At 49.1% G+C, this 22,532-nt stretch overlaps 9 protein-coding genes across 9 annotated transcripts; 3 read left to right on the top strand and 6 right to left on the bottom strand.

The window, feature by feature from the left end:
• Positions 1-562: 562 nt before the first annotated feature.
• Positions 563-2,712, bottom strand: N7483_007059 (DEAD/DEAH box helicase; the record flags this gene model as incomplete). The annotated part of the gene is made up of 2 exons (XM_057090496.1): positions 563-2,459; positions 2,534-2,712. 2 exons carry the CDS (start codon positions 2,710-2,712, stop codon positions 563-565), a joined length of 2,076 nt encoding a protein of 691 aa, XP_056945237.1.
• A 1,026-nt stretch (positions 2,713-3,738) lies between these two features.
• Positions 3,739-4,894, bottom strand: N7483_007058 (peptidylprolyl isomerase; the record flags this gene model as incomplete). The annotated part of the gene is made up of 6 exons (XM_057090495.1): positions 3,739-3,931; positions 3,994-4,243; positions 4,302-4,486; positions 4,552-4,568; positions 4,648-4,725; positions 4,781-4,894. 6 exons carry the CDS (start codon positions 4,892-4,894, stop codon positions 3,739-3,741), a joined length of 837 nt encoding a protein of 278 aa, XP_056945236.1.
• A 385-nt stretch (positions 4,895-5,279) lies between these two features.
• N7483_007057 (mitochondrial 37S ribosomal protein uS13m) lies at positions 5,280-5,889 on the top strand (the record flags this gene model as incomplete). The annotated part of the gene is made up of 3 exons (XM_057090494.1): positions 5,280-5,324; positions 5,419-5,685; positions 5,845-5,889. Coding segments are annotated over 3 exons (357 nt in total), but the record flags the coding sequence as incomplete, so codon positions are not given.
• Positions 5,890-6,250: 361 nt separating this feature from the next.
• N7483_007056 (uncharacterized protein) lies at positions 6,251-10,664 on the bottom strand (the record flags this gene model as incomplete). Its single annotated transcript, XM_057090493.1, has 6 exons — positions 6,251-7,186; positions 7,210-7,595; positions 7,672-7,787; positions 8,104-8,865; positions 8,921-10,434; positions 10,509-10,664. 6 exons carry the CDS (start codon positions 10,662-10,664, stop codon positions 6,251-6,253), a joined length of 3,870 nt encoding a protein of 1,289 aa, XP_056945234.1.
• Positions 10,665-11,506: 842 nt separating this feature from the next.
• On the top strand, positions 11,507-14,827 carry N7483_007055 (putative zinc metalloprotease; the record flags this gene model as incomplete). Its single annotated transcript, XM_057090492.1, has 3 exons — positions 11,507-12,434; positions 12,496-14,573; positions 14,657-14,827. Coding segments are annotated over 3 exons (3,177 nt in total), but the record flags the coding sequence as incomplete, so codon positions are not given.
• An 826-nt stretch (positions 14,828-15,653) lies between these two features.
• On the bottom strand, positions 15,654-16,206 carry N7483_007054 (mitochondrial 54S ribosomal protein bL34m; the record flags this gene model as incomplete). Its single annotated transcript, XM_057090491.1, has 2 exons — positions 15,654-16,005; positions 16,136-16,206. 2 exons carry the CDS (start codon positions 16,204-16,206, stop codon positions 15,654-15,656), a joined length of 423 nt encoding a protein of 140 aa, XP_056945232.1.
• Positions 16,207-16,664: 458 nt separating this feature from the next.
• Positions 16,665-17,174, top strand: N7483_007053 (uncharacterized protein; the record flags this gene model as incomplete). The annotated part of the gene is made up of 1 exon (XM_057090490.1): positions 16,665-17,174. The coding sequence occupies one exon, from the start codon at positions 16,665-16,667 to the stop codon at positions 17,172-17,174; it is 510 nt and encodes a 169-aa protein (XP_056945231.1).
• A 338-nt stretch (positions 17,175-17,512) lies between these two features.
• On the bottom strand, positions 17,513-19,106 carry N7483_007052 (zinc metalloprotease; the record flags this gene model as incomplete). The annotated part of the gene is made up of 5 exons (XM_057090489.1): positions 17,513-17,745; positions 17,805-18,744; positions 18,815-18,859; positions 18,912-18,998; positions 19,092-19,106. 5 exons carry the CDS (start codon positions 19,104-19,106, stop codon positions 17,513-17,515), a joined length of 1,320 nt encoding a protein of 439 aa, XP_056945230.1.
• Positions 19,107-20,483: 1,377 nt separating this feature from the next.
• N7483_007051 (translation initiation factor eIF2 subunit gamma) lies at positions 20,484-22,124 on the bottom strand (the record flags this gene model as incomplete). Its single annotated transcript, XM_057090488.1, has 3 exons — positions 20,484-20,661; positions 20,716-21,176; positions 21,237-22,124. The coding sequence occupies 3 exons, from the start codon at positions 22,122-22,124 to the stop codon at positions 20,484-20,486; spliced, it is 1,527 nt and encodes a 508-aa protein (XP_056945229.1).
• Positions 22,125-22,532: the final 408 nt, after the last annotated feature.

The following is a 22,532-nucleotide window of genomic DNA, read 5'->3' as shown; positions in this document are numbered from 1 at the left end:
GCGCACACGCGTCATTCGAACGTGGTCCCCGAGATTGGGAACGCTCGAACACAAAGGGGTATCTGATGAGAGCGGACAGTAAAAAGACAACGCATTCTATCATGTTCATGCAGTGCCGACCACCCGATGGCTCGAAGAGTTTGAAAAAAAGGAACAAACGTCACGGACATGGAAAAAAAGAAGCCCGGAGCAACAAGGGTAATCAGACTGCTCGAACGCCCCGAATCTAAACAAGGCCATATTGAGAGCCAGGAAAGAGATGCGAGGCAGATAAGACAGATACAGGCATAAGGAAAAAAGAGATAAAGCCATAAAGAAAAGAAGAGGACCGCACGTAAGGAGATAAGGGAGGATAGGCGAGAACGTAAATCTAGAAGAAACAAATCGACACGTAGCGAGGTCGTGAAAGTCATGACAAAGCCGTCCCCGAGAAACAGCTAAAAAGGAAAAAGAACTCAGGGTTTCGTTCTGATCGTATCCATCAACGAGAGACCATAAAAGAAATAAAAAATGTGTGGAGCGAAATCAGACCCGACGGCCTCATCATTAGATCACGACTGATTTACCACCAGGAGGAGGGACCGGTAGGGCCAGAGGGGTTGCCGTAGCTGCCACCACCGCTGCCACCGCCGCCGCCGCCGTAGGCACCACCACCGTAGCTACCGCTGCCGCCACCGCTGCCGCCGTAGGAGGGAGCAGCAGCACCACCGTAGCTGCTGCCACCACCGCTGCCGCCGTAAGAGGGAGCACTGCCGTAGCTGTTGCCACCGAAGGAAGAGGTAGCACCGCCCATGCCACTACCACCGAAGCGACGCACATCACGGGTAGCGTTGCTGGAGCCACGGCCACGGGCGCCACCACCACGGCCACCACGACCACCGTAGCCAGAGCCCTCACGAGCAATGCTCTCCAGGAATGCAGGAATCTCCTGGTGGGCCTCCTTGAGGAGATCGATCAGGTCACGAACAACACCACGGTTGCCACGGTTGAAGAAAGCGGTGGCAATACCAGTGTTACCAGCACGACCAGTACGACCAATACGGTGAACATAGTCATCGATGTCGGTGGGCAGATCGTAGTTGATGACGTGGGTGACGTTGGGGATATCGAGACCACGAGCAGCAACAGCAGTGGCGACCAGGATGGGGCAACGACCGGTACGGAACATCTCCAAAGCACGCTCACGCTCACGCTGGGTGCGGTCACCGTGAATAGCAGTGGCGGGGAAACGCTGGTTAATCAGGAAGTCGGAAAGAGAGTCGGCCATGCGCTTGGTCTCGACGAAGATCAAAGTGAGACCGGTGGTACCGTGGGTGTGAAGAATGTCCAGCAGAACAGAGCGCTTGTCATGGTCCTCAACGTACTCAACCTTCTGGGTAATGTTCTCGGAGGTGGAACCGACACGACCAACAGACAAGAAAATGTAGTCCTTCAGGAAGTCGCGGGCAAGCATCTGAATGTCACGGGGGAAAGTGGCCGAGAACATGAGAGTCTGACGGTCCTCAACACGGGGCATGTCCTCACCCTCGACAATACGACGAATTTGAGGCTCGAAACCCATGTCCAACATACGATCAGCCTCGTCAAGAACCAGGTACTTGATGTTGACCAGGGAGATACGGCCACGCTCAATCAAGTCGACAAGACGACCAGGGGTAGCAACGAGCAGATCACAACCACGCTCAATCTGGCGAAGTTGAGAGCCAATGTCGGCACCACCGTACACAACACAGGGGCGAACCCAGGAGCGGTAAGCGAATTTGCGGGCCTCGTCGAAGATCTGAGAGACCAGCTCACGGGTAGGAGCGAGAATGAGGGAGGTGGGGTAAGCCTTGCGCTGGCGGCCGTAGCTGAATTGGCCGGAGGCCTGGTTAGGGACGGCCGAAGGACCAGTCTGGAAGGCCTGGGAGAGAATAGGGAAGAGGAAACCACCAGTCTTTCCGGAACCGGTCTGGGCACAGGCCATCAGATCACGACCGTTCATGACAATAGGCACAGAGTACTTCTGCACAGGGGTAGGAGTAACATAGCTAGCAAGCTTAATGTTAGAGATGAGGTGGTCGTCCAGAGGAGGGTTGGTGAAAGTGTTGACAGGCTCGGGCACGTCGTTACCGGAGGCCTCAACGGGGATATCGTCGTAGTTGGCAAAATTGATACCGGTCTGCTGCTTGAGGGGGTCGTTGGGAACACCGAAAAGTTCACGCTCCACGCGGGCGTTGGCAGGGCCGGGGATGTGCTTGCCGTCGCGCCACTGACCATCTCCTGAACCACGGGGGGCACTGCCGCCACCGCTACCACCACCACCACTGTAAGAGCCGCTGTGTCCTGGATGTCCGTAAGCATGGGGATCGAATGGCCGGATTTCTCCGTGGGGGATCCAGCTGGAATTACCGTTGGCAGGGCGAGGGCTGAAATCGGGGGCATTTGCGTTGGCCCAGTTGCCACCGCGGGGACCGTTTCTGGAAGGCTTGAAGTTAGTGTGAAGTCGAATCGAGGGGTAAACCGAGTTTTGTGTTTTTTTGGGTCACCATACCGAGGACCACCGTAGCCAGGACCACCAGCAGGGGCAGGACCAGCATCTACATTAGCAGCACCGGGACGGGAGCGCAGGTGAGGAGGAATGTAGGCAGCACGACCCTGGGGGGCGTTGCCCTGGGGCGCATGCTGAGACTCGTTGATGGAAAGGTTGCCCATCTGAAGACCGTCGGCCATGTTTGCGGATTGTTTTGAAAGTATCTATTGTGAATGAGAGAAGACACATTCATGTCAGTTGACAAACTTTTTTTTGGAGGAGTGAAATTTTGAGAGGTGCAGGGAAGACGGTTGCGATTGGATTTTTTTTTTGGCTTCACCGGAAAAGTTTCTCAAGTCGTAGATAAGACTTGAGCGAACTGGACACGAGGGGAACCTGCGGAACCAAGGGGGGACAGAATCGGAATACCTTTTAAAAAAAAATAAGAGAGAGACGTAGAAGATGTAGAACAGTTCGTTCTCAAGTTTTTTTCCCTTCCCACTTGATAGAGAGAGAAAAAAAGATCAAGTGACAAACGACAAGGAATCACACAGGGAGAGAAAAGAAAAATGCAAATCTCCCACTTCTAAGAACTCTATGAGCACCGAGAAATGAAAAGAGAGGGATGGAGTTGAGTGAGGGAAAAGGAAATGAAGAAAGTGCAAGGTGCAAGAGATGTGCAGGTTTTGGCTCTGTGGGAAGGAGGCAAATGCTGTACTTCCAAGGTACAGGGATCTGTTAGCTTTGCGGCCTGTGTGTTCAGGTAGCCCACAGGTAGCGATGTTTGGTATTGTAAATAGGGACTGATCATCCAATATATTAAGGTGAAAGTAGTAGGAAAATATGAGGTCATAAATGGTAACAATACCGTCACACCAGCCACTGGAAAGTTTGAATTTTCAATTTTCTTTTCTTTTCTTTTTTTCTTTTTTTGATTTTACAAATTGGGAAATTATTTGACCAGTTGGTGGCGGTTTGGTCTGGACCTTCTGACTAAGATTAGAGACCTGCATGATGACTGGTCAACTGGTCATACTTCATACTCAGCCCTGGAGGATACACAGCACAATAACACTAATATAAGACTATAATGATTGGACATTTGATCTAGAACTGATAGTATCAACTGAAGCTGATTCAACATGTATTTGATGAGGTTGATAAACATTTGAATAATTCTCTACCATAGTCACCAACAAAAAGAAAAATATACTGGTAGAATAGATCTACAGATACTCCTTGTAATCATCTTCAGTAGTAGCCTGCTGGCTGCGGCGGCGGTAAAGGTAGAATCCAACAATGGCCACGAGGACGAGGAAAATAAGCACTGGCTGCATCGAGAAGGAGCTGGTGTCGGCCACAGAGGCGGTAGTATCGGTCGGGTAGTCGTCGTATTCTTTGAGTAAACCACGCATCAGCCTACCGTCGCCGAGCAGCATAAAAAAACAAAGCAACTGTAGGACTAGAGTGTGCTAGTTTACAGCTCGTCGCGGCTACCTTTATCCTCGGACTCGGGCTCGGCCTCCATCTCGAGCTCGCCACTCTTGACGATCTTCACAACTTGCTGGGGCTTAGCGCCACCGCCAACGGGAATATTCTGGATCTTGTCGACAATGTCGTAGCCCTCCAGGACTTCACCGAAGACGACGTGCTTGCCATCGAGCCATCCGGTGATAACGGTGGTGATGAAGAACTGAGAGCCGTTGGTGTTCTTGCCGGCGTTGGCCATGCCTAGAAGAGATAGGTCAGTTTGGATCTACATATAGTGACGATGGAATCAATTGCGTACTCAGAAGACCGGGGCGGGTGTGGCGGAGCTTGAAGTTCTCATCGTTGAACTTGTTGCCGTAGATAGACTTGCCACCAGTGCCATCGTGGTTGGTGAAGTCACCACCCTGGATCATGAAGTCCTTGATAACACGGTGGAAAGTGGACCCCTCATAACCAAAGCCCTTCTCACCAGTAGCCAGAGCGCTGTTAAATAATATTAATATCGTCATTAAGAATAATTCCAAAGCACTGGATCAATATAATCATACCGGAAGTTCTCAGCAGTCTGAAAGGCAGGAACTCTGAATTAGCCACCAGTTCCATATGTATACTGCATGGGATTCTTAAAAGGAATCACAACTCACCTCGGGGACGGTCTTGCCGTACAGACCCATCACAACACGGCCGAGAAACTCATCACCATGCTGGATATCGAAGTAGACCTGATAATATGGGTCAGCGTTGGCTCGACGGAGCTTTGGAGAACAACTCATCTACCTTGCTGGTGATCTTGGGACCACGGGGCTCCCGCTTATCATCCTCAGCCTGGACCAGCGCAAAGCCGACCGCGAAGACCAAGAAGAGGGACAGGAAAAGGTTGCGGAAATTCATGGTTGCGAATTGCCACAGCACGGGGTGTGAAGTGGAATAGCAAAGATAGAGAAAGGGAGGACCAGATGGGGGGAGGCCAGCTTGCAATGGGTGCGGAGAATACAGAGAACCTGTAATTTTTGCAAAAGTGGAACCGATAATTTGGTGATGGATAGGGATTAATTACACTAATTACGCTAATTCAACATCCAAATACCGGCTGCGTTTTCTAAATATTACATCGGAGAAACGTTGTTTCGAGAGATTTCTCCCGCATCGAATCCATTCCGATCGCCGAAGAGCGCAACAAAAGAGACCTCGATTGACAGCCCCCAAGTCCTAGTCAAGATGGTTCGTCCATTTTTCTAAGCTTTCAAAAAAACACTTTACTAACCAATCTTCTTAGGTTTTCATTCTCGGCGTCAACTTCCCGGAGCGGAACCTTCTGAAGGTAAGCAACCAGCAATCAACCGCAGTGCACCTCAATTCAACTATAACCTACCCCAATGGTCATATAAACCGAGACCTAACGAATGACCAAATAGAAATCTCTCCAAACCTTCTTCGGTATCGGAACCGACACTTCCTCCCGTCTCCTTGCCCGCTTCAACATCCACCCTACTTGCCGCGTCGGCGAGCTTGCCAACAAGCAGGTTCTCGATTTGACTGCCGTGCTGTCGGATATGAAGATTGAGAATGATCTCCGCCGAGAGGTTCTCAACGATATTAAGCGCTTGAAGGAAACTGGTACCTACCGTGGTCGTCGCCATGCTCTGGGTCTGCCTGTGCGAGGACAGCGCACACGCTCTCAGGTGGGTTTTCCTTTTTATCATCATAATCTCAGCTTCAATTCTCTCATTGGAGTTGAAATTGAATTGCTTGGATATATTTTTTTCTCCTTTGCGATTTCGGTTCTTAGGAGCCGGGTAGAGTTGATATTCAGAGGATTCGAGCTAACAATACGATAATAGATCAAAACCCCTGTCAGATTGAACCGCATGGAGCGTCGTCTATAAATTTGACAGACGAAATTATTTTTGTATCGATTTATGGGACTATCTCGCGTCTTTTGTGAGAGGCATGGGAATGGCGTTTTGTTCTTGATTGCTGGCACTTTATACACTTTTTTACGCCAGTCTTTGTGAATGTACCCCTCTACGGATGTATTATAGGTCAGATGTGAGATGCAACATGCTCAGTTTATATAAACGGACGGAAAAGTAAACTTGAATTAATGTAAATGTTGCACAATACTAGTATAGATCAAGGATCCATATTCTTAGGGTTCAAGATAATATAGCTGGAATTAAAGAACAACTAGTACAGGAAAACTTTTAAACAAGACCACATCTATAACGCCAATCCCATATGCGCAATCTACTGCTTTGTCGCGGACAGAACACCCTCACCACGGTTGATCTGGATACGCTTATCCTCACCTGCGCTGACAATGCCCACCGTGGGGTCCCAGCAGACGCTAAAGACCTTGACACCCTCACCACCGACGCGCTTGCTCTCTGCCTTTCCATCCTCCTCAAGGCTCTTGCGAGTGATCGAGTACACGCTCTCACCAACAACTCCGTCCTTGTCAGTCTTGGTCGAACGGATATCCCAAATGCGACAGGTGCCGTCGTGGCTACCACTAATGAGACCGTATGCGCTGTGCGGATCACGAGCCAAGCTGACGACAGCATTAATGTGGCCACGAAGGGTCATCGCAGCGACAGTAGCGGCAGAGGCACGCGGGTCAATCAGGGTAATGTGGCGGGCGGCAGTACCGGCAGCCAGCAGGTTGTGATCGGGAAGGTGCTCAAGAGAAAGAAGAGAGTGGGAGGTAGTGCGAGTATCAACCAAAGAGGCGGTGACCAGATCCCAGGTGCGCAGGGAGTGATCCCAGGAAGCAGAGTATCCAACAGTAGAATCCTTTGCGTCGAAGATAGCTGCTGAGACGGGAGCGGTGTGCGCCGACAGAAGAGCCAAAGGTCCACGCTGCGGTGTGCTGACAGAGACGTTCAGCTTTCTGCGCTTGGAGTTACGGGCATTGCTGGAGGGAAGCAGGTTCTCTGGGGCGGCGGGGGAATCAGCCTTCTTGGTAGACCAGAAGCCAACAGTGTGATCCAAGGAACCGGTCAAAAGACGGTTAGAGGGAGCGTGCACGGCCAATGACTCGATACCGGCCTTGTGTCCGTAAAGCTCCATCTGAGGGGTTAATTTTCCAGAGAAATGGTTCTCATCTTCAGTGTACTTCCACAGTCGAACGGTGCGGTCCAGACCGGCTGTAGCAATCTGGTTTGGCGAGACAAACTTCGCGGCCTTGATGGAGGATGTGTGTCCACCTCGTTAGGGCCAGGAGAGGTCGCAATAATCTCAGATGACATGTTCCAAATTCGGAGCAAGCCATCGTAACTTCCAGACAAAATTCTCTCCTGGCCCTTCGAGAATGTAGCACCCGAAGCCCAAGAGGCGGCAGGCGAGGTTTTGGAGAGCACGTCCGTAGCGCTGACCCAGTCGTCATGCTCAAAAGAGGCAATGTGAAGAGGAGGAATCAAAGCGCGAACATATTCAATTTCGAGGGTGGTTTCGGCCGAGATGCCATTGGCAGTCAGGTATTCATCAATCGAGGTACGTAGAAATGTTCCGTTGATCAAAAACTCAAACGGAATGGGCTTCTCGCTCGACAGCAGGTTGTTCACCAAGGTCGACAGCGCATAACGTCGCAGACCTAGTCACAGAATGAGCATGGAAATTATCAAAGTATTGAACCGGCCCTCAAATGATGGGCGTAATGACATTCTTACCAGTAGGAACGAGAATGGGACCAGTGCTTTCAGGCAGAGCAATGTCCTCCTGCTTGCTCATGAGCTGGACACGAACCTGTCGCTGCGCAGCCTCGGCGCCGGAATTTTGTTCGTCACTCATTATGGGCGAAAGTATATCCAGAATTGGTGTTGTGAACCTCTGATCTGGTGTGGCTGTCGCTAGAACAAGTCTGCGCTGGTGAAGAAAAAATACGGTGACCGGTGCGGCACACTAGCGCAGAGCGCGGAGATCAGCCCCGCTATGTAGATAAAGTACAATTCTGGAATACTAACTATACACTAGTTTGGACAAATATAATGATCTTTATAATATTGAATTTAGTTATCTAATCAAAAATAATCGACTAGTCTAAATATCAACCTCGAGGGGCTCGTCTAATATCTGCAATGGCACGCCGACGGTAATCAGACTCTGCAAACAATGCAATAATCAAGTCGATCACCTCGTCCATAGAGAACTCAAGACCCAATTCGCCCTCAATCCAAAGAAACTTGATGTCCGCAAGTGAGCTCTCTAAAATATTGATGAGATATTGGAACCGGAGCCAGATCGGGACATAGACAGCGGTCACTGGGACAGCTTCAGACTCTCCAGTAGATTCAGGCATGAAGAGATCCTCCAAGCTGGAGACCTGGTTGCAGAATAAAACGAGTTGTTTTGACTGGTCCTCTGAAATGTCACCCAGATCCTCGACATCCATGATTATTTTACTAATCACAGTGGACAGCAGAGACCCAATGGACTGGAGAAGCGCAGAATGCGAGAGAATTGGCTGCCATTCCTTGTACACATCGCGAATTCGGTCAACAGTCGCGCTGACAGCATTTTCACATTCCATCTTGTATGGGTTTTCTGAGCATTGTCCAAATGCTTGCGCTCCATCGAGAAGATCAGTGACAATGGTGCTCTGGGTCTGCATCTCCTTGCTATATGCAAACTTGCCAAACTTTTCCAGAGCTTCCACGTCAGAACTGAGCCGGATGAGACTGTGCTCCTCAATCAGCTCTCGAACACGACCAGCCAGGTAAAGACTGTCATTATACAGGTACATTTGACCTGAATTGAGCTTGAGGGAATAGAAAGAGGATGAAGTAGCCTTGAACATGGCCAGAATCAAGGTGGGAAGCGCAAGCAGACCAGCTCCAGATGAAGCGACACGAGAATTGGAATGTCTGGAATTGGTTAGCTTAATCATATTTACAAGCGATAGAGTAGGTAATGACTCACTGAGGTTGGGCGATATCCTGGGAGTCAAAGATTTGTTGGAGCATGATGTCAAGAATCGAATCTGGAATATCGGTGATCGTGTAAACTTCCCTGAGAATGACCTCCTTGGGTTGGGCACTGTTTTTGCTTTTGCTACTTGCAGGCTTGGTCTCAGTGAGAAGTGGAGGCTTCTGTCTTTCGTCCTTCTTCTCTTCGTCATCATCTCCCCACCCCCAAGCATCGTCCGCATCATCATCTTCTTCGGGAGCATTCTCCACATCTGGTTTGCTTGGAGGCTCAATAGTGTCGTCCTCATCGTCGAGACCCCATGCACTAACATCTTCTTCATCTTCCTGGGGTTGGTCAGCCGCTGGTGCTTCTTCCTTGTCGTCGTCCCACTCTGCATCCCAATCATCAGTGGCAGCATTCTCCAAGAGTGCCTCCTCCACTTGCGACACTTCCTCCTTTTCGACTCTTTCAACTTGTTTTGTGCTGCCATTGCTAGCTGCAATTGCTTTCCGGACACTATCGAGAGAATCAACTCGGCGTCGAGTCAACCAGAGCCGAGGGGCTTGATTAACCCATGAGACAAGTTCTTCTTGTCCAGTCCATCCCCACGATTCGATAGTTTTGGTGAATTGTAGTACACTGTCCAAGGTATTTTCGAAGTCTTCCAGGCCATCAAGAGTGGTTGGAATCGCGGATGACAGCCACCCAGATATCGCCTTGGAAGCAATAGCTGGAATCAAGGACGGAGGGATAGAAGCTGATAATGACGACGGCAGGTATTTCCGCAAGAAGTTAAGAACATCCGTGACTCGACTGAATGTCTCGGCTACAATCGTCTTAGAGAAGGCAGGGGCAACACAAATAGCCGTCTCTGTAACCTCAATTGCACGGCTGCTGCTGTCTCCACGCGAGGCCAGGATTGGGCCAAGGATCACCGATTCAAGATCTTTCTGGAGCTTATCAGTTGCAGAGACAAGTATATTCAGTCGAGAAAGTGACGTAATAGTCTCCTCCAAGGAATCAGTGCCCTCAATACTGGTAATGTGGAACTGGCCCATTGCTCGATCAACCTTGAGTTGTTCACTCCAACGGTGTTGTACGGCCTCTTCGATCTCCTTCCGAAGCCGGGTTGTCTCCTCCAAGAGTATGCCCATCACATTGGTGTTTGAGAACGGGGTATCCTTTTGAATGGCTGATGATGCGGACTCCAGATGTTCGATAGCTGTCATTATACGACCAGTTCCCAGAGCAGCCCGTCCAGACTCCAACTGTTGACACAGTCGCTGTACTTCCTCTAGTGTCTCCGCAACAGCCTCATTAAATGCAATCTCCGTCTCGATCAATCCAACTTTCGCATGAGCGTCGTCCACTTTAGCTTGAAGGGGTTTAGTTTGCTCATGTTGAGACACGATTTCCCGCGCCGTAACTCTCGAGCGTTCAATATCTGCGTGTAGTTGTCTCGCTTGAATAATCCAATCGTCGGCATCGAATGTGTTGTTCTCACGACTGAGAGAGCTAATCTCATTCTATTGCGTATACCAATCCTGGTCAGCCAACTGTCATGGTAAACACTAGCCATTCAAAAACAGCTCTAACTTACCTCCACTTTTTCTCGAGCCTGTGATATCAGCTCCAATTCCTTTGCTAGAGCTGCCGCCGGGAACTTGGCAGCCACCACGTTCTCCTCCGGGTAAGCGCCTTCAGTGACGAATCCCAGCACCGCCTGGCAAATGTCGCTCTCGGATGCTTGCGACATGATGAACTGTCAAGCTTCGGATTGGCAAAGCTCACAAAAAGAAGAGGGGATTATTCGCGCCCTAGAAGTCTAGGTCAAGTAGAGAACTGGAGAAAGCGGCGAGCTGTCAACAACCGCGTGACTTTGGGCGTCACCGCCCCACGGAGCTGCGTCTTGGTGCTTGTTGCGTGTAGACTATGAATGGTCAAGACTGAATTAAAAAATCACAGATTCCTTCACACCACAAAAAAAATTGCTTTTTTCTCTTTTTACTTGAAATATTCTATAATTATTCAACTTTCTAGAAATCCGATTCGTCAGTAATAACTGCCTGGTCATAAAATAATTGAGACTTATATATGCACCAGACAACCCGCAACCGCTTTGTAAGGAAACGGGACCCAAACTCCGCCTGGGTCCAACTTGAACACACAGAAACGAAGCTTCTGAATCCACCGTGTCTCGGTTGTGCCTGCTTGGATTGAGTCGGGTGCGAACTACTCGGTCCTTGTGAGTTGTTCCAAAGTGCTTTCCTCCCCCTCCAAAGCTCAAATTTCTTTTTGCCCCGCCCACGTCACACATGTCTATCACGGGAAAAGCTTTAGAATGAGTGAACATGAACCTCGCTGGCCGAGGTGCCGCCGGTTCTTTGCATTGCTTCCAGTGGTCTCTGTTTTGTTGTGGACTGGGTGCATAGGGCCTTTACTCCAGCTTTCAATAGCTACTCCAGAGCTCCTTCTGTCCCACAAACCCCCCCACGGTGGGGGAAAATACTCATGAGCTGTGGGTGGGACAATGGTCACCGCCGCACTTGGATACATACAATGCATAAATGAAACATTGCTAACCGGAATTTATCTAGATCATCAAGTTTTCGGCGATATATTCGCACTGGGCTAGCCCCATTGATCAATATGTCTCACTTCAAATTGTTACAGCAATTCAAGCCTGACTACTCGGCGAGCGAGTTCACAGAGTATGAGTCTCAACGTACTGGAATGCGTGTCGTCGTTATCGACCAAAAAGGCCCTAAAGTAAACGGTTATTTCGTTCTGGCTACCGAGATTCACGATGACTCCGGCGCTCCTCATACCCTGGAGCATCTCTGTTTCATGGGATCTCGCAACTTCCGCTACAAGGGCTTCCTGGATAAGCTCGCTACGCGTGTATATTCTAGCACCAACGCTTGGACGGCCACTGATCACACAGCATACACACTTGACACAGCTGGTTGGGAGGGATTTGCACGAATCTTGCCCGTCTATCTGGAGCATGTCATCGCTCCTACCTTGACTGATGAAGGTTGTTATACCGAAGTACACCACATTGATGGCACCGGTAATGATGCTGGTGTTGTATACTCTGAGATGCAGGGAGTTCAAAACAACGCCGCTGAGCTGATCGACTTAGCTGCTAGACGTTTGACATACCCCACAGATGTTGGCTTCCGGTATGAGACCGGTGGTATGATGGAACAACTCCGTGTTCTCTCAGCTGAGCGAATCCGGGAATTCCACCGAGAGATGTACCAGCCTAAGAATCTTTGTTTGGTTATTACTGGTGAGGTGGACCAGAACAACATGTTGGATATTCTAGACGAGTTTGAAGACACAATCTTGGATGTGATTCCAAGCCCGACAGCTCCCTTCAAGAGACCTTGGGTCGACTCCAAGCAGACCCCAGCTCTGGAGAAGTCCGTCATCAAGAAGGTCGAATTCCCTGAGGAGGATGAATCTTTTGGCGAGATTGAAATTCGATTCCTTGGACCTGATTGCAACAATGCTATTCTATGTATGTTCTGAACAGGATCTTCCACCCATATTGGAACTTGAAAACTGATGTTTCTTCATAGCGGGTGCTCTTAATGTGGCTTTGCTCTACCTTGCCGGGTCATCTGCTTCTCTATTGGAGAATACCATTGTCGAGAAGGAACAGATTGCCAGCGCCGTTTACTATGCTACGGAGGAACATCCCAGCATTGAAATTCGCTTCACTATGACCAGTGTCGCGACTGAAAAGCTTGAGCAGGTCGAAAAGCGATTCTTCGAGATTTTGCAGGAGGCGATGGAAAAAGATCTTGACATGAAGTACCTCAAGGAATGTATTGACCGTCAGCGTCGCACCTGGAAGTTTGCCACTGAGAGTTCTGCCGCATCTTTCGCTGAGTATGTCATCACCGATTTCCTGTTTGGCAACCGGGACGGCTCAACTCTGCGGGATGTCGCATCTCTGAAGGAGTACGATACCCTTGAGCAGTGGACACAAGACCAATGGCGAGGATTCATTAAGATGTGGATTTCAGATGCAAACCATGTTTCCATTTTGGGTATTCCATCTCTGAAGCTGTCTGACAAATTCAAGAACGATGAGGAAGCTCGTGTTGCTGCGCAGAAAAAGCGTCTCGGCGAGGACGGGCTGAAGGATCTCGCAGACAAGCTTGAGAAGGCCAAGGCAGAGAATGACAAGGAAATTCCAGAGCATTTGCTGGCGGGTTTCCAAATTCCTACCACCGAATCTATCCACTTTATGGAGACAGTGACTGCCCGGTCAGGTGCTGCTCTCAAGGCTGGACGCCCTGATAATGCTCTTCAGAAGCTCATTGAGAGCGATGCAAACAAGACAGGACTGCCCATTTGGATGCACTTTGAACACATCCCTAGCAGTTTTGTTCAGTTGTCCGTTCTTATCTCCGCACAGTCTGTTCCTATTCAACTGCGTCCCCTCCTGTCAATTTTTACCGAAGCGTTCTTTAACGTCCCGCTCCAGCGTGATGGTAAGACCATTGACTTCGAGCAAGTCGTTGTTGAACTGGAGAAGGACACTGTTGGCTATGGAATGGAAGCCGCCCGAGCTCTTGGAAACTCTGAGATGCTCCGTGTTTCATTCCAGGTTGAGCTTGAGAAGTACGAGACTGCAATTGCCTGGCTCCAGGAGTTGTCTTGGAACACTATCTTTGATGTTGAGAGACTACGCGCCATCACCACCCGACTTCTCGCCGACGTGCCTGATTCCAAGCGCAGCGGCGAGGATATGCTCGCCTCCGTGCATGTGATGGTTCACTATGCGGAGGAGTCTATTGTCCGCGCTCGCAACACTCTGGTCAAGGCCCGCTACCTCAAGCGTGTCAAGAAGCTGCTCGCCGATCAGCCCCAGGAGATTGTGAATCGCATGGAAGAGATCCGCAAGTCCCTCTTCCAGCCTGAAAATGTCCGTATCGTCGTGATCGCGGACCTGGAGAAGCTCACCAACCCTGTCTCTGCCTGGAAGCCCTTCGCTGAGCGTTTGGGTACTAGCACTGAGTTGAAGCCTATCACCAACCGACGTGATCTGATGAGCGATGCAGGTAAGACCATTGGCAACAAGGCCTATATTGTCCCTATGCCCACCGTCGATTCTTCCTTTGCCTACGCCAGTGCCCGTGGTCTCGACTCCTACGACCACCCCAAGTTGCCTTCTCTGCTGGTTGCCATGGCTTACATGAACGCCGTCGAAGGTCCCCTCTGGGTGGCTGTCCGTGGTAAGGGTCTGGCTTACGGTACTACCTTTGCTCACAACATCGACACCGGCTTTGTCAACTTCGATGTATACCGCTCTCCAAACGCCCACAAGGCCTTCGAGGCCAGCAAGCAGATCGTCGAGGACCACCTGTCTGGCGCGTCACCCTTTGATCCACTGATGCTGGAGGGCTCGATCAGCAGTATCGTCGTCAGCTTCGCTAATGAGCAGATGACCGCTGCCAGCGCCGCGCAGGGCAGTTTCATCCGTCAGGTCGTCCGCAACCTGCCTCTTGACTACAAGGAGAAGATGCTGAAGAAGGTCCGCGATATCAGCGTCGATGAAGTGAAGGATGCTCTGCGTGAAATCATCCTGCCGCTATTTGACGCCAAGACAGCGAATTTGGTTGTTACCTGTGGTACTGTTCTAGAAGAGGTATGTTTCTTTTTCTTTTCTTTTTGTGATTTTGGTTTCTCGCGGCTCAATATTAATTCATATTTACTAATTCGTTTCAACAGCCCATCAAGCAAGGCTTCGAGTCTTTTGGCTTCACACCTAAGGTCCAGGCTTTGAAGGAGTTTGAAGATGATTATGGCTTTAAGCTAGGTGCTAATGAGGATGAGGAAGAGGAGGATGATGACGATGACGAGTCTGGATCCGAGGAGGAGAGTGACGAGGATGATGAGTGAACGCGCAACATGATTAACTAGATTCAAGAGCAGCATAGAAAAACTCATACAATGGCAATGGAGTTATGCTGCACAAAAAACGAAGTGTATGGAGGATAAAGGTCGCCTTAATCTTAAACCTCGAACTAAAAGGGGAAAGGTTCAAGGTTCTAATAGTTCTAAACTTGGAACAAATCGAAACCAAGTAATCAAGTAACAAGTCCTCATGCCGCACTTCACGCGAAATTGGGAAAGCTATGTCCTCAGCACTCAAGTGCTTGGCCAGGTGTGTTCATATCCTCTGAGACAGGGATGCCCAGGTGTTCACACATGTGCATACTTAAGTACTCAGTCAGTAGTATCTACAGGTGCCAAGACCTACACCTCTTCGTATGTGAGTACCTACGGGTTCCCTACAGGGCTACCTGGAGGAAGGAAGAATAGCTGCTGCATGTACATAGTTGGAGATAGGCTACTGGATAAGCTGTAGGCTAAATTCAAGTTGATCCTACCCCTCTGTTTGTGAAGAAGAAGAAAACCACAGACACCCGAGTAGTAAAAGAGGCCTAGCCCTCACAGAAAGAGAAAGAACAAAATAATTTAACAATTCCAAGATAAATCCCTAGACGGAATGCATAAAGCTATGATACAAGATCAAACTCCTACTCACGTATGTAGGTATGACCCAACAAATCCACCTCAATCCCCAGTCCAATGCCTCAAATAATGCATCGAAGTGATCACAAGACAAGATGCACTAGAGCGAAAAACATTTGGCCATCGAAGGTTCCTCTAAATCCACACAACCATTCAATCCACAAATACAAGGCTCAGACAACATATCCATCTACCAACTCAAATTCTGTCGTCCCTTTGTACGTCGGTGCGAGATAGTCTGACGACCCTTATTCGTCTTACTCCGAGAAAGGAATCCGTGACGACGCTTCTGCACACGGCGCGATGGTCGGAAAGTCACGCGACGGACACCGAGAGAAGCAGTAGCGGAGAAAGCACGGGTTTGGCCCTGGCTAATCTCGGACTGAGCAAGAAGGGAATTAATGGAGGAGACGGCTGTGGGAGCAGAGGTTGGTCGGGAGATAGAGCTCTGCATTTGCAATGGGCTGTGACGGAGAACTGGCGAGGAGAGGAGAGAGGAGAATTGTCTGGAGGTGGAGGGTTGTGTTGTGAATTGAGGGATTCTGCATAAGTTTATGGATTCTTAGTCTTCTGCTCTTCTGTTTGAAGTAGGTGGAATGTGTGTATGGGCCCTGTGGCATTGGCACAGGTGCCTGAGTTGGGCTTGATGCTGAGTGTCCTGGTTGGCAGTACCTGTTCATGGGAGCTCGGAGGCTGGAGGCGGAAGCCCGCAGGGAGGGCAGGGCCCTGGAGAGACAGAACATTATGAGATATGGGAATCGGAAGGGCGATTCAGGTCAGTTGGGACTGATTGGGGCTTTGGATCGAGATCTCGCTGGTGCTGGCGCGGTATTCGGAAGTCGAAAGAAAATTAAGCGCGGAGCCGCAGGCACGGGACCCGCTTGTAGGGAGTTAACAGCACTATATAAGACGAGGAAAAGGTGATATTGATAGATTTACTAGATAAATAGAATGGTGCTGAAATCAATTCAAACTACTTAGATTCTTTTAGAAAATACTATAAACTATGCTATCTATATAGAAGAGAATTGAAGTCCAAGACAACCAGGACTACCCTTTTGGGACTAGTGCCACCTAAATTCTTTCCGCAATGTCAAAAAAAGTTACGAAGTCACTCAACAAGCCATTCTCGCCACATTCTACCGAAAAGGCACTTCCAATCCTACGTGCTGCAAAGTCTTTATAGACGAAACCCGCCAAAATGAACAACCCAGGCCCCACCTCTCTCCCACCAACAGTCGTCCACAGCACCCAAAGCATTAGTCAATCTGCTGCGCACGATTTCCTCGCCGCATACCTCACCCGCGCAACCACAGACCCAGCTCTGCAACCCAATGCCAGCATTAGCGAGCATGGTCCCGTCTCGCGCACAACTTCTGCTGCGCCCAACCTTATCCTCCACAACTTGAAGCGCGTGCAGGCTGGTCTCGCGGGTGAAGTCCTGGGTCAGGATTTGACTGTTGCGAAGCAAAACCCTGGTGAGGATTACTTGGATGCCCCCGCTGCAGCGAACGCTGGCGAACAGAAGGAAGATGGCGAGGACAACGATCTGGAAATGAAGGAGCCGGAATTCGAGGCTGAGGCTGAGGCTTTTGAGGAGCAGGAGAGCTCCATGGCGGCGGTTGATAAGGAAGAGCGCAAGCGATTGAAGAAGGAGAGACGGGCTGCGGAGAAGAAAGCTAAGGCGCAGAAGGTGGAGGAGTCTGATTGATTTTACTTTCGTTCTGAGTGATCTTACTAGGTTGGGGTTTCGTTTTTTTGGGGGTACTTCAAGCTGTTGCATTGGGTCGGAGTTCTTTTGTTTCTGTGCTCAAGTTTTCTGGTATATATCTGGATCCTTGAAAGTATGATTTTCGCATGCATTTTATGTCTGAAAAAGTGTTGTTCTTGCTATAAATAAGCTGGATCCAGTTCAATATCATCTATCTCCACCGCATCATTGCCATGAAATTGAAAAATCAGGAAAAAGCAAAGCTCATCAAAAATTGCAAAGAAATACGACTAGCATATTTCAAGGATGGGTGGGGTTTCTGGCAAGCTTGCCAGTGCTTACAGCTCACGATCCGCGGCCTTGACAGGCTTCTCACTGTCTTCGGCCTTGAGGTCGGTAACCTTACCACCCTTCCAGCCCAGTGCAGCAAGACGCTCAGTCAGGATGGGGTGAGAGTAGTGGTAGCTGGCATACATCCAGTCAGCATCCATGGTGCTCAGGTTCTGGATCTGCAACTTGAGGAGCGATGAGGCGAGCTCGTTGGAGTATCCAAGACCCTGGGCGAAAGCATCTACGGTATAGTTAGTATGCATGCTATATGTTAAAGGTTGTGAGTATAGTATGACGTACCAGCTTCGAATTCAAACTTGCGGCTCAGAATGTTCATCAGGAGCTTCACAACAGCGTCCATGGGGGCCAGAGCATCGGAGAACAGAAGGAATCCAATCATAATTGGCTGCTCCTTGACAAAACCGAAGGACTGGTACAGAGACTTGTTGTTGACGAAAGCAGAGAAAAGAGCGAAGATGTAGAACATGTGAGACTGCGCAATACCAAAAAGCTTGGTAGTGTGGCTCAAGCTCCAGTGACCAAGCTCGTGGCTGAGGACAGCGACGACTTCCTGCGGCTTGCTCTTCTCGAGAAGAGTATCGTAGATGACGATGTGCTTCTTCCATGGCAGGCCGTAGAAGTAGGCGTTACTGTGGGCACTGCGTTTGCTACCATCGATGACGTGCAGCTCAGACAGAGGGAACTTGAGCTTCTTGGCCAGGTTCTCGACACCAGTCTTGATTTCACCGGGTTCCAGGGGAGACAGCTTGTTGAATAGAGGCAGGATAGCAATGGGGTAGATGGTGATGGCGAAGACCTGAACAAAGACACCAAAGAGCCACAGGTAGTAGAAGAACGAGTTGCCAGTAGACTGAACGATCTTGAGAATACCAGTAATGATAGGAGTTCCGAGAACAATGCCGAGCATTTGACCCTTCAGCATGTCGGTCACCCAGAGGCCAACGGTCTGCTTGTTGAAACCAAACTTCTCCTCAAGCACGAACGTATTGTAGTACGAGATAGGAAGCGAGAGAATAGTAGTCAAGATGTTGAAACCAAAGATGAAGATGAGCGTTTGAGAGATCTCGCCCTGGAATTGACCGGGGAGGTATCGTGCCAGCACCAAGCCACTGACACTCCAGAGCTTGGGGAGAACATCACCGTAAACGAAAGCGAGATTTTGAATTTGACCGGAGAGACCCGAGATGAAACCGAACTTGGACTTGGCGCGACCGTATGCCTAAATCAAAAAAAAGTCCCCTTTGTCAGCTAAACTGTAAGTTGAGCTTCTGGCTTGCGTGATCCCATACCTGACTTTGGTCGTAGACCTTCTGAGAAACCTCTCCCGCCAGAACCTTAGGGGGGAGTCTTCTGTTGCAACACCTTATATTGACGGAAAGCTAGCACATTTTCAAGGAGGAACTGGCCCAGGGAGAACCCCACGAGCACGTTCTTCCATGGGAAGAGCGGACGGTCGAGGACACGCGCGAGTTGCTGATGCGAATATTAGCAAAGACACTCTCAAATAGATATTCATTTAAAAGAAGTAGAATAAGATAGTATTCAACATTAACAGCAAGTTCTTACCTCGAGAATCCACATTTTGTCGACGCGATGGTGTCAAGAAGGAAGAGGGCGTCAAAGAAAGCTAGGTGTTAATTGACTGCCCGGGAGCCTTAGTCAGATCAACACTTGCATCGCTCCAGGGACCACCCTTGAACCTGACGTCAGTCAACAAAGTTGCAACAATAATACTACAAGGCTTTGAATGCTTTTTTCTCTTTTTTTAATATTTCGCATACCATCTTTTATAAATTCTTTTATCATGAAAATAGATATACCGATATTCTGGTTGCTCAATATTAGTACTAATGGAAATCACCCAAGGCCTAACTTGAAGGCCACTACGGAGTATATAGATCAAGTAATCTCATCTAACCAGGCCATAAGTCAACTTCTAGTACTGGGAAGGTTGAGGTTACTAGTAATATGTATTACTCAATTCTATTCGAACTGAGGGCACCCAGAACAGTTTTGAAACATAGTAACATTTGAATATGTAAAAAGCATAAACAGTACTAGATAGTAGAATAAGGCTCAATGTTCTTTGTCAAGTAGGCCTAGGTCCACGCACGGGCAGTTTTAGCCCATACTTGCATGCCCAGGTGAAGCATTCAAATATTGGGTTATCAAGTTGCGACAAAATGTTGAATGTATCAGATACTCAAATAGTGCCTACAAATCTAGCCCTTCAGGTTGAAATATGCATGTGGAAGTGCCAGCAGTTCTAAGGTTGAGGTGTGGACTTTGATACTCCGTGTAGCTTGAGCTCAAAGATCATCACCTGACATATGCACCAATCACGAACTAGGGCTAGAACGTAATCTAATGTTGACCTTGATCATCTCTGGCGTAAATCTTGAAATTGAATAAATAGACACTCTTTTCCCTCTACACTTTTTCGAGATAAGACCTGAACCGATTTACATAGGACTTGTCCATGCAGACGCAAAATCGATAAAACAAAATAACCCTCTTCAAATACAACTCCCTAGAGCACACCAGATAAAAAAAGAACCATTTCTTCTTCACCATGAATCGTATCTTGATCCTCCATCCATCCATCTTCCGGGCTGTATCTGCCTCTGTACCCTCTGATGAGATACTCACCGCATCTCAGCTATTAGGGCAAGTGACAAACCCATAAGATGGAGCAAGATTATAACAAGAAACCTCCTCTCTATTCAGCTGGGGATATCTGGAAAATTCGTGCATTCACTTTTCAAACTCGTCATGACCGTTAAAAAAATTGACTGCGAGGTGGTAGATCGCAAGGAGTAAGCAAAGGACCCATGAAAAGTCGGGGTTCTGTCAATGTGGAGAGAAACAATCATCTCTTTTGTCGGTCTCTAGTCCACACTGGCCACACCCGCTCTTCTTGGTTTCCTTGTAGCTAAATGTCGTTTGAGATACCTTCCTTTACTGCTGGACGGGCTCCAAGACATTTCCGGCCAAAATGGAGGCCCAACCGATAAGTCGCCAGTGCTTGTCGATTCTTCGGCTGATGGCAATCTTCTCGCCGATCTCTGTGCATGCAGGGCTGGTCAGGGCCAGCTTAGCAGCATCAGCCTTGACACCCAATACTCGGGCTCCCGCTCTGTAGATGAGTTAGTAACCATTGCAATTTCATAAAAAGTAGAAAATGACTTACGCGGAACTTCCAATGTTCACCATCAGGACCTCGTTCTTAGCCAGCTTGGCGACCTTAGCCTGCTTTCCATCGGCAGACTTGACACCCAGGAGGCGACGAAGCAAGAAGTAGTTGACCTCAATCTCGGTGTAAATGGAAGGAAGTTGGCCACGGTGACCCAGAACGAAACCAACGAGACGATCAGCACGGCAGAGGGTAGGATCAATGAGAGTTCCAACACCAATAAGACCACCGGGAACAGCGAGCTTGAGGGGGTTTTGCTCGGCAAAGAGAGTCTCGATACGGGAAAAGATGGGACGACACTGGACTTTGCCATCCTCGTCCTTGGTCACGAGACCAGGGCGAATCTCAATCTCATCTCCGAGCTTGATAACACCAGTCAAGATGGAACCACCAGCAACACCACCCTTCAGCTCGTCGATCTCGGCACCGGGCTTGTTAACATCGAAGGAACGAATAACCTAATTATTAAAATCAATGGTTAGCTTTGGTTATCAACTTCTTCAGTATAGTAGTCCTACCATCATGTGGGGCTGAGCAGTAAAGTCACGAATAGGAACAGGAATGCGAGAAATCAAGGCCTCGCAAACAGCATCCACGTTGTACTTCAGCTGGGCTGAGATAGGAATAATAGGCGATCCGTCGGCCACGGTACCACGGATAAACTTCAGGATAGACTGATAGTGCTGGAGAGCGGCCTCCTCGCGCATCAGATCGACCTTGTTCTGCAGAATGACCATGTGCTTCAGCTTCATGATCTCAATAGCAGCCAAGTGCTCTGAGGTTTGCGGTTGCGGGCAAGTTTCGTTACCAGCAATAAGCAACAAACAGGCATCCATGACAGCAGCTCCAGACAACATAGTAGACATGAGAATATCGTGACCAGGGCAATCGACGAAACTGATGTGAGCCTTCAGGCGGTAGCGGCCCTCACAGCCCTCACGCTCACAAGGTGGGTCAATCTCCTTCTCACTACCATAACTCCTGTAGCAGGTCGGCCGAGGGCAGGCAGGGTTGTCACACTTGTAGACCTTGGCGTTGGCGTAACCAAGCTTGATGGTAATGTTGCGCTCCAATTCGTTCTTGAAACGAACGGTCTGCACAGTCGACAGAGCCTTGACGACTGTACTCTTTCCGTGAGCGACGTGACCGATGGTTCCAACGTTGATTGTGGCTTGGCGGGCGATAATTTCGGGGCTCAGAGGTGTCAATTTTGAGAGGTCCAGGGCGCTGGGTTCGGGCTGCTCGGGGAGCTCAGGGCGCGGCTTCTGGGGAATGGGAGCAGCCTTCTTCATGGCGGACTTGGGCTTGTCGAGAGGCTCCTGGTCGGCGAAATCTTGGCCATTGTTGCCGTCGAGAATGGGAGAACCGGGCTGGCTCTCGTCGGAGAAATCTCCATTCGTAGCCATGATTGCAAAATTTGTTCTTTGTTTCGAACCGAGTCGAGACGAAGGGAGAAAGGGGGTTGGTGGAGAGTCGGCCAAAGGTGGAGAGATGAGGCGGACGAAAATTGCAGGACGATATGATAATGGAAGAATGTAATAGTGGGGGGGCTTTGTGCAGTGGACCGAGCGGGCGGTGACTGTGTGACTGTGGCACCAAGAACTTGAATTTCTATAGGGCACATTATGATAATTTATAATGGAAATATTTATGTTTGATCTAATAATTTGCATATGGTATTGTGAGAAAAAATCTACATCTTCTTTGTACTATACTGGTGTGATGGTATAGATTTTGCTGCATGAGTCATTCATACTAGAGAAAATTCTTGGTCTCGGGAGCCGTCAGACCAGTTGGCTGGTATTAGCACTCAA

This window comes from Penicillium malachiteum, assembly GCF_028827825.1.
Source record: "Penicillium malachiteum strain IBT 17515 chromosome Unknown utg000003l:1.0-4950554.0:1.0-4952489.0, whole genome shotgun sequence".
Classification (NCBI taxonomy): Eukaryota; Fungi; Ascomycota; class Eurotiomycetes; order Eurotiales; family Aspergillaceae; genus Penicillium; species Penicillium malachiteum.
Note: the sequence above shows the minus strand (reverse complement) of the source record. Positions and strands in the feature narration are given on the sequence as shown.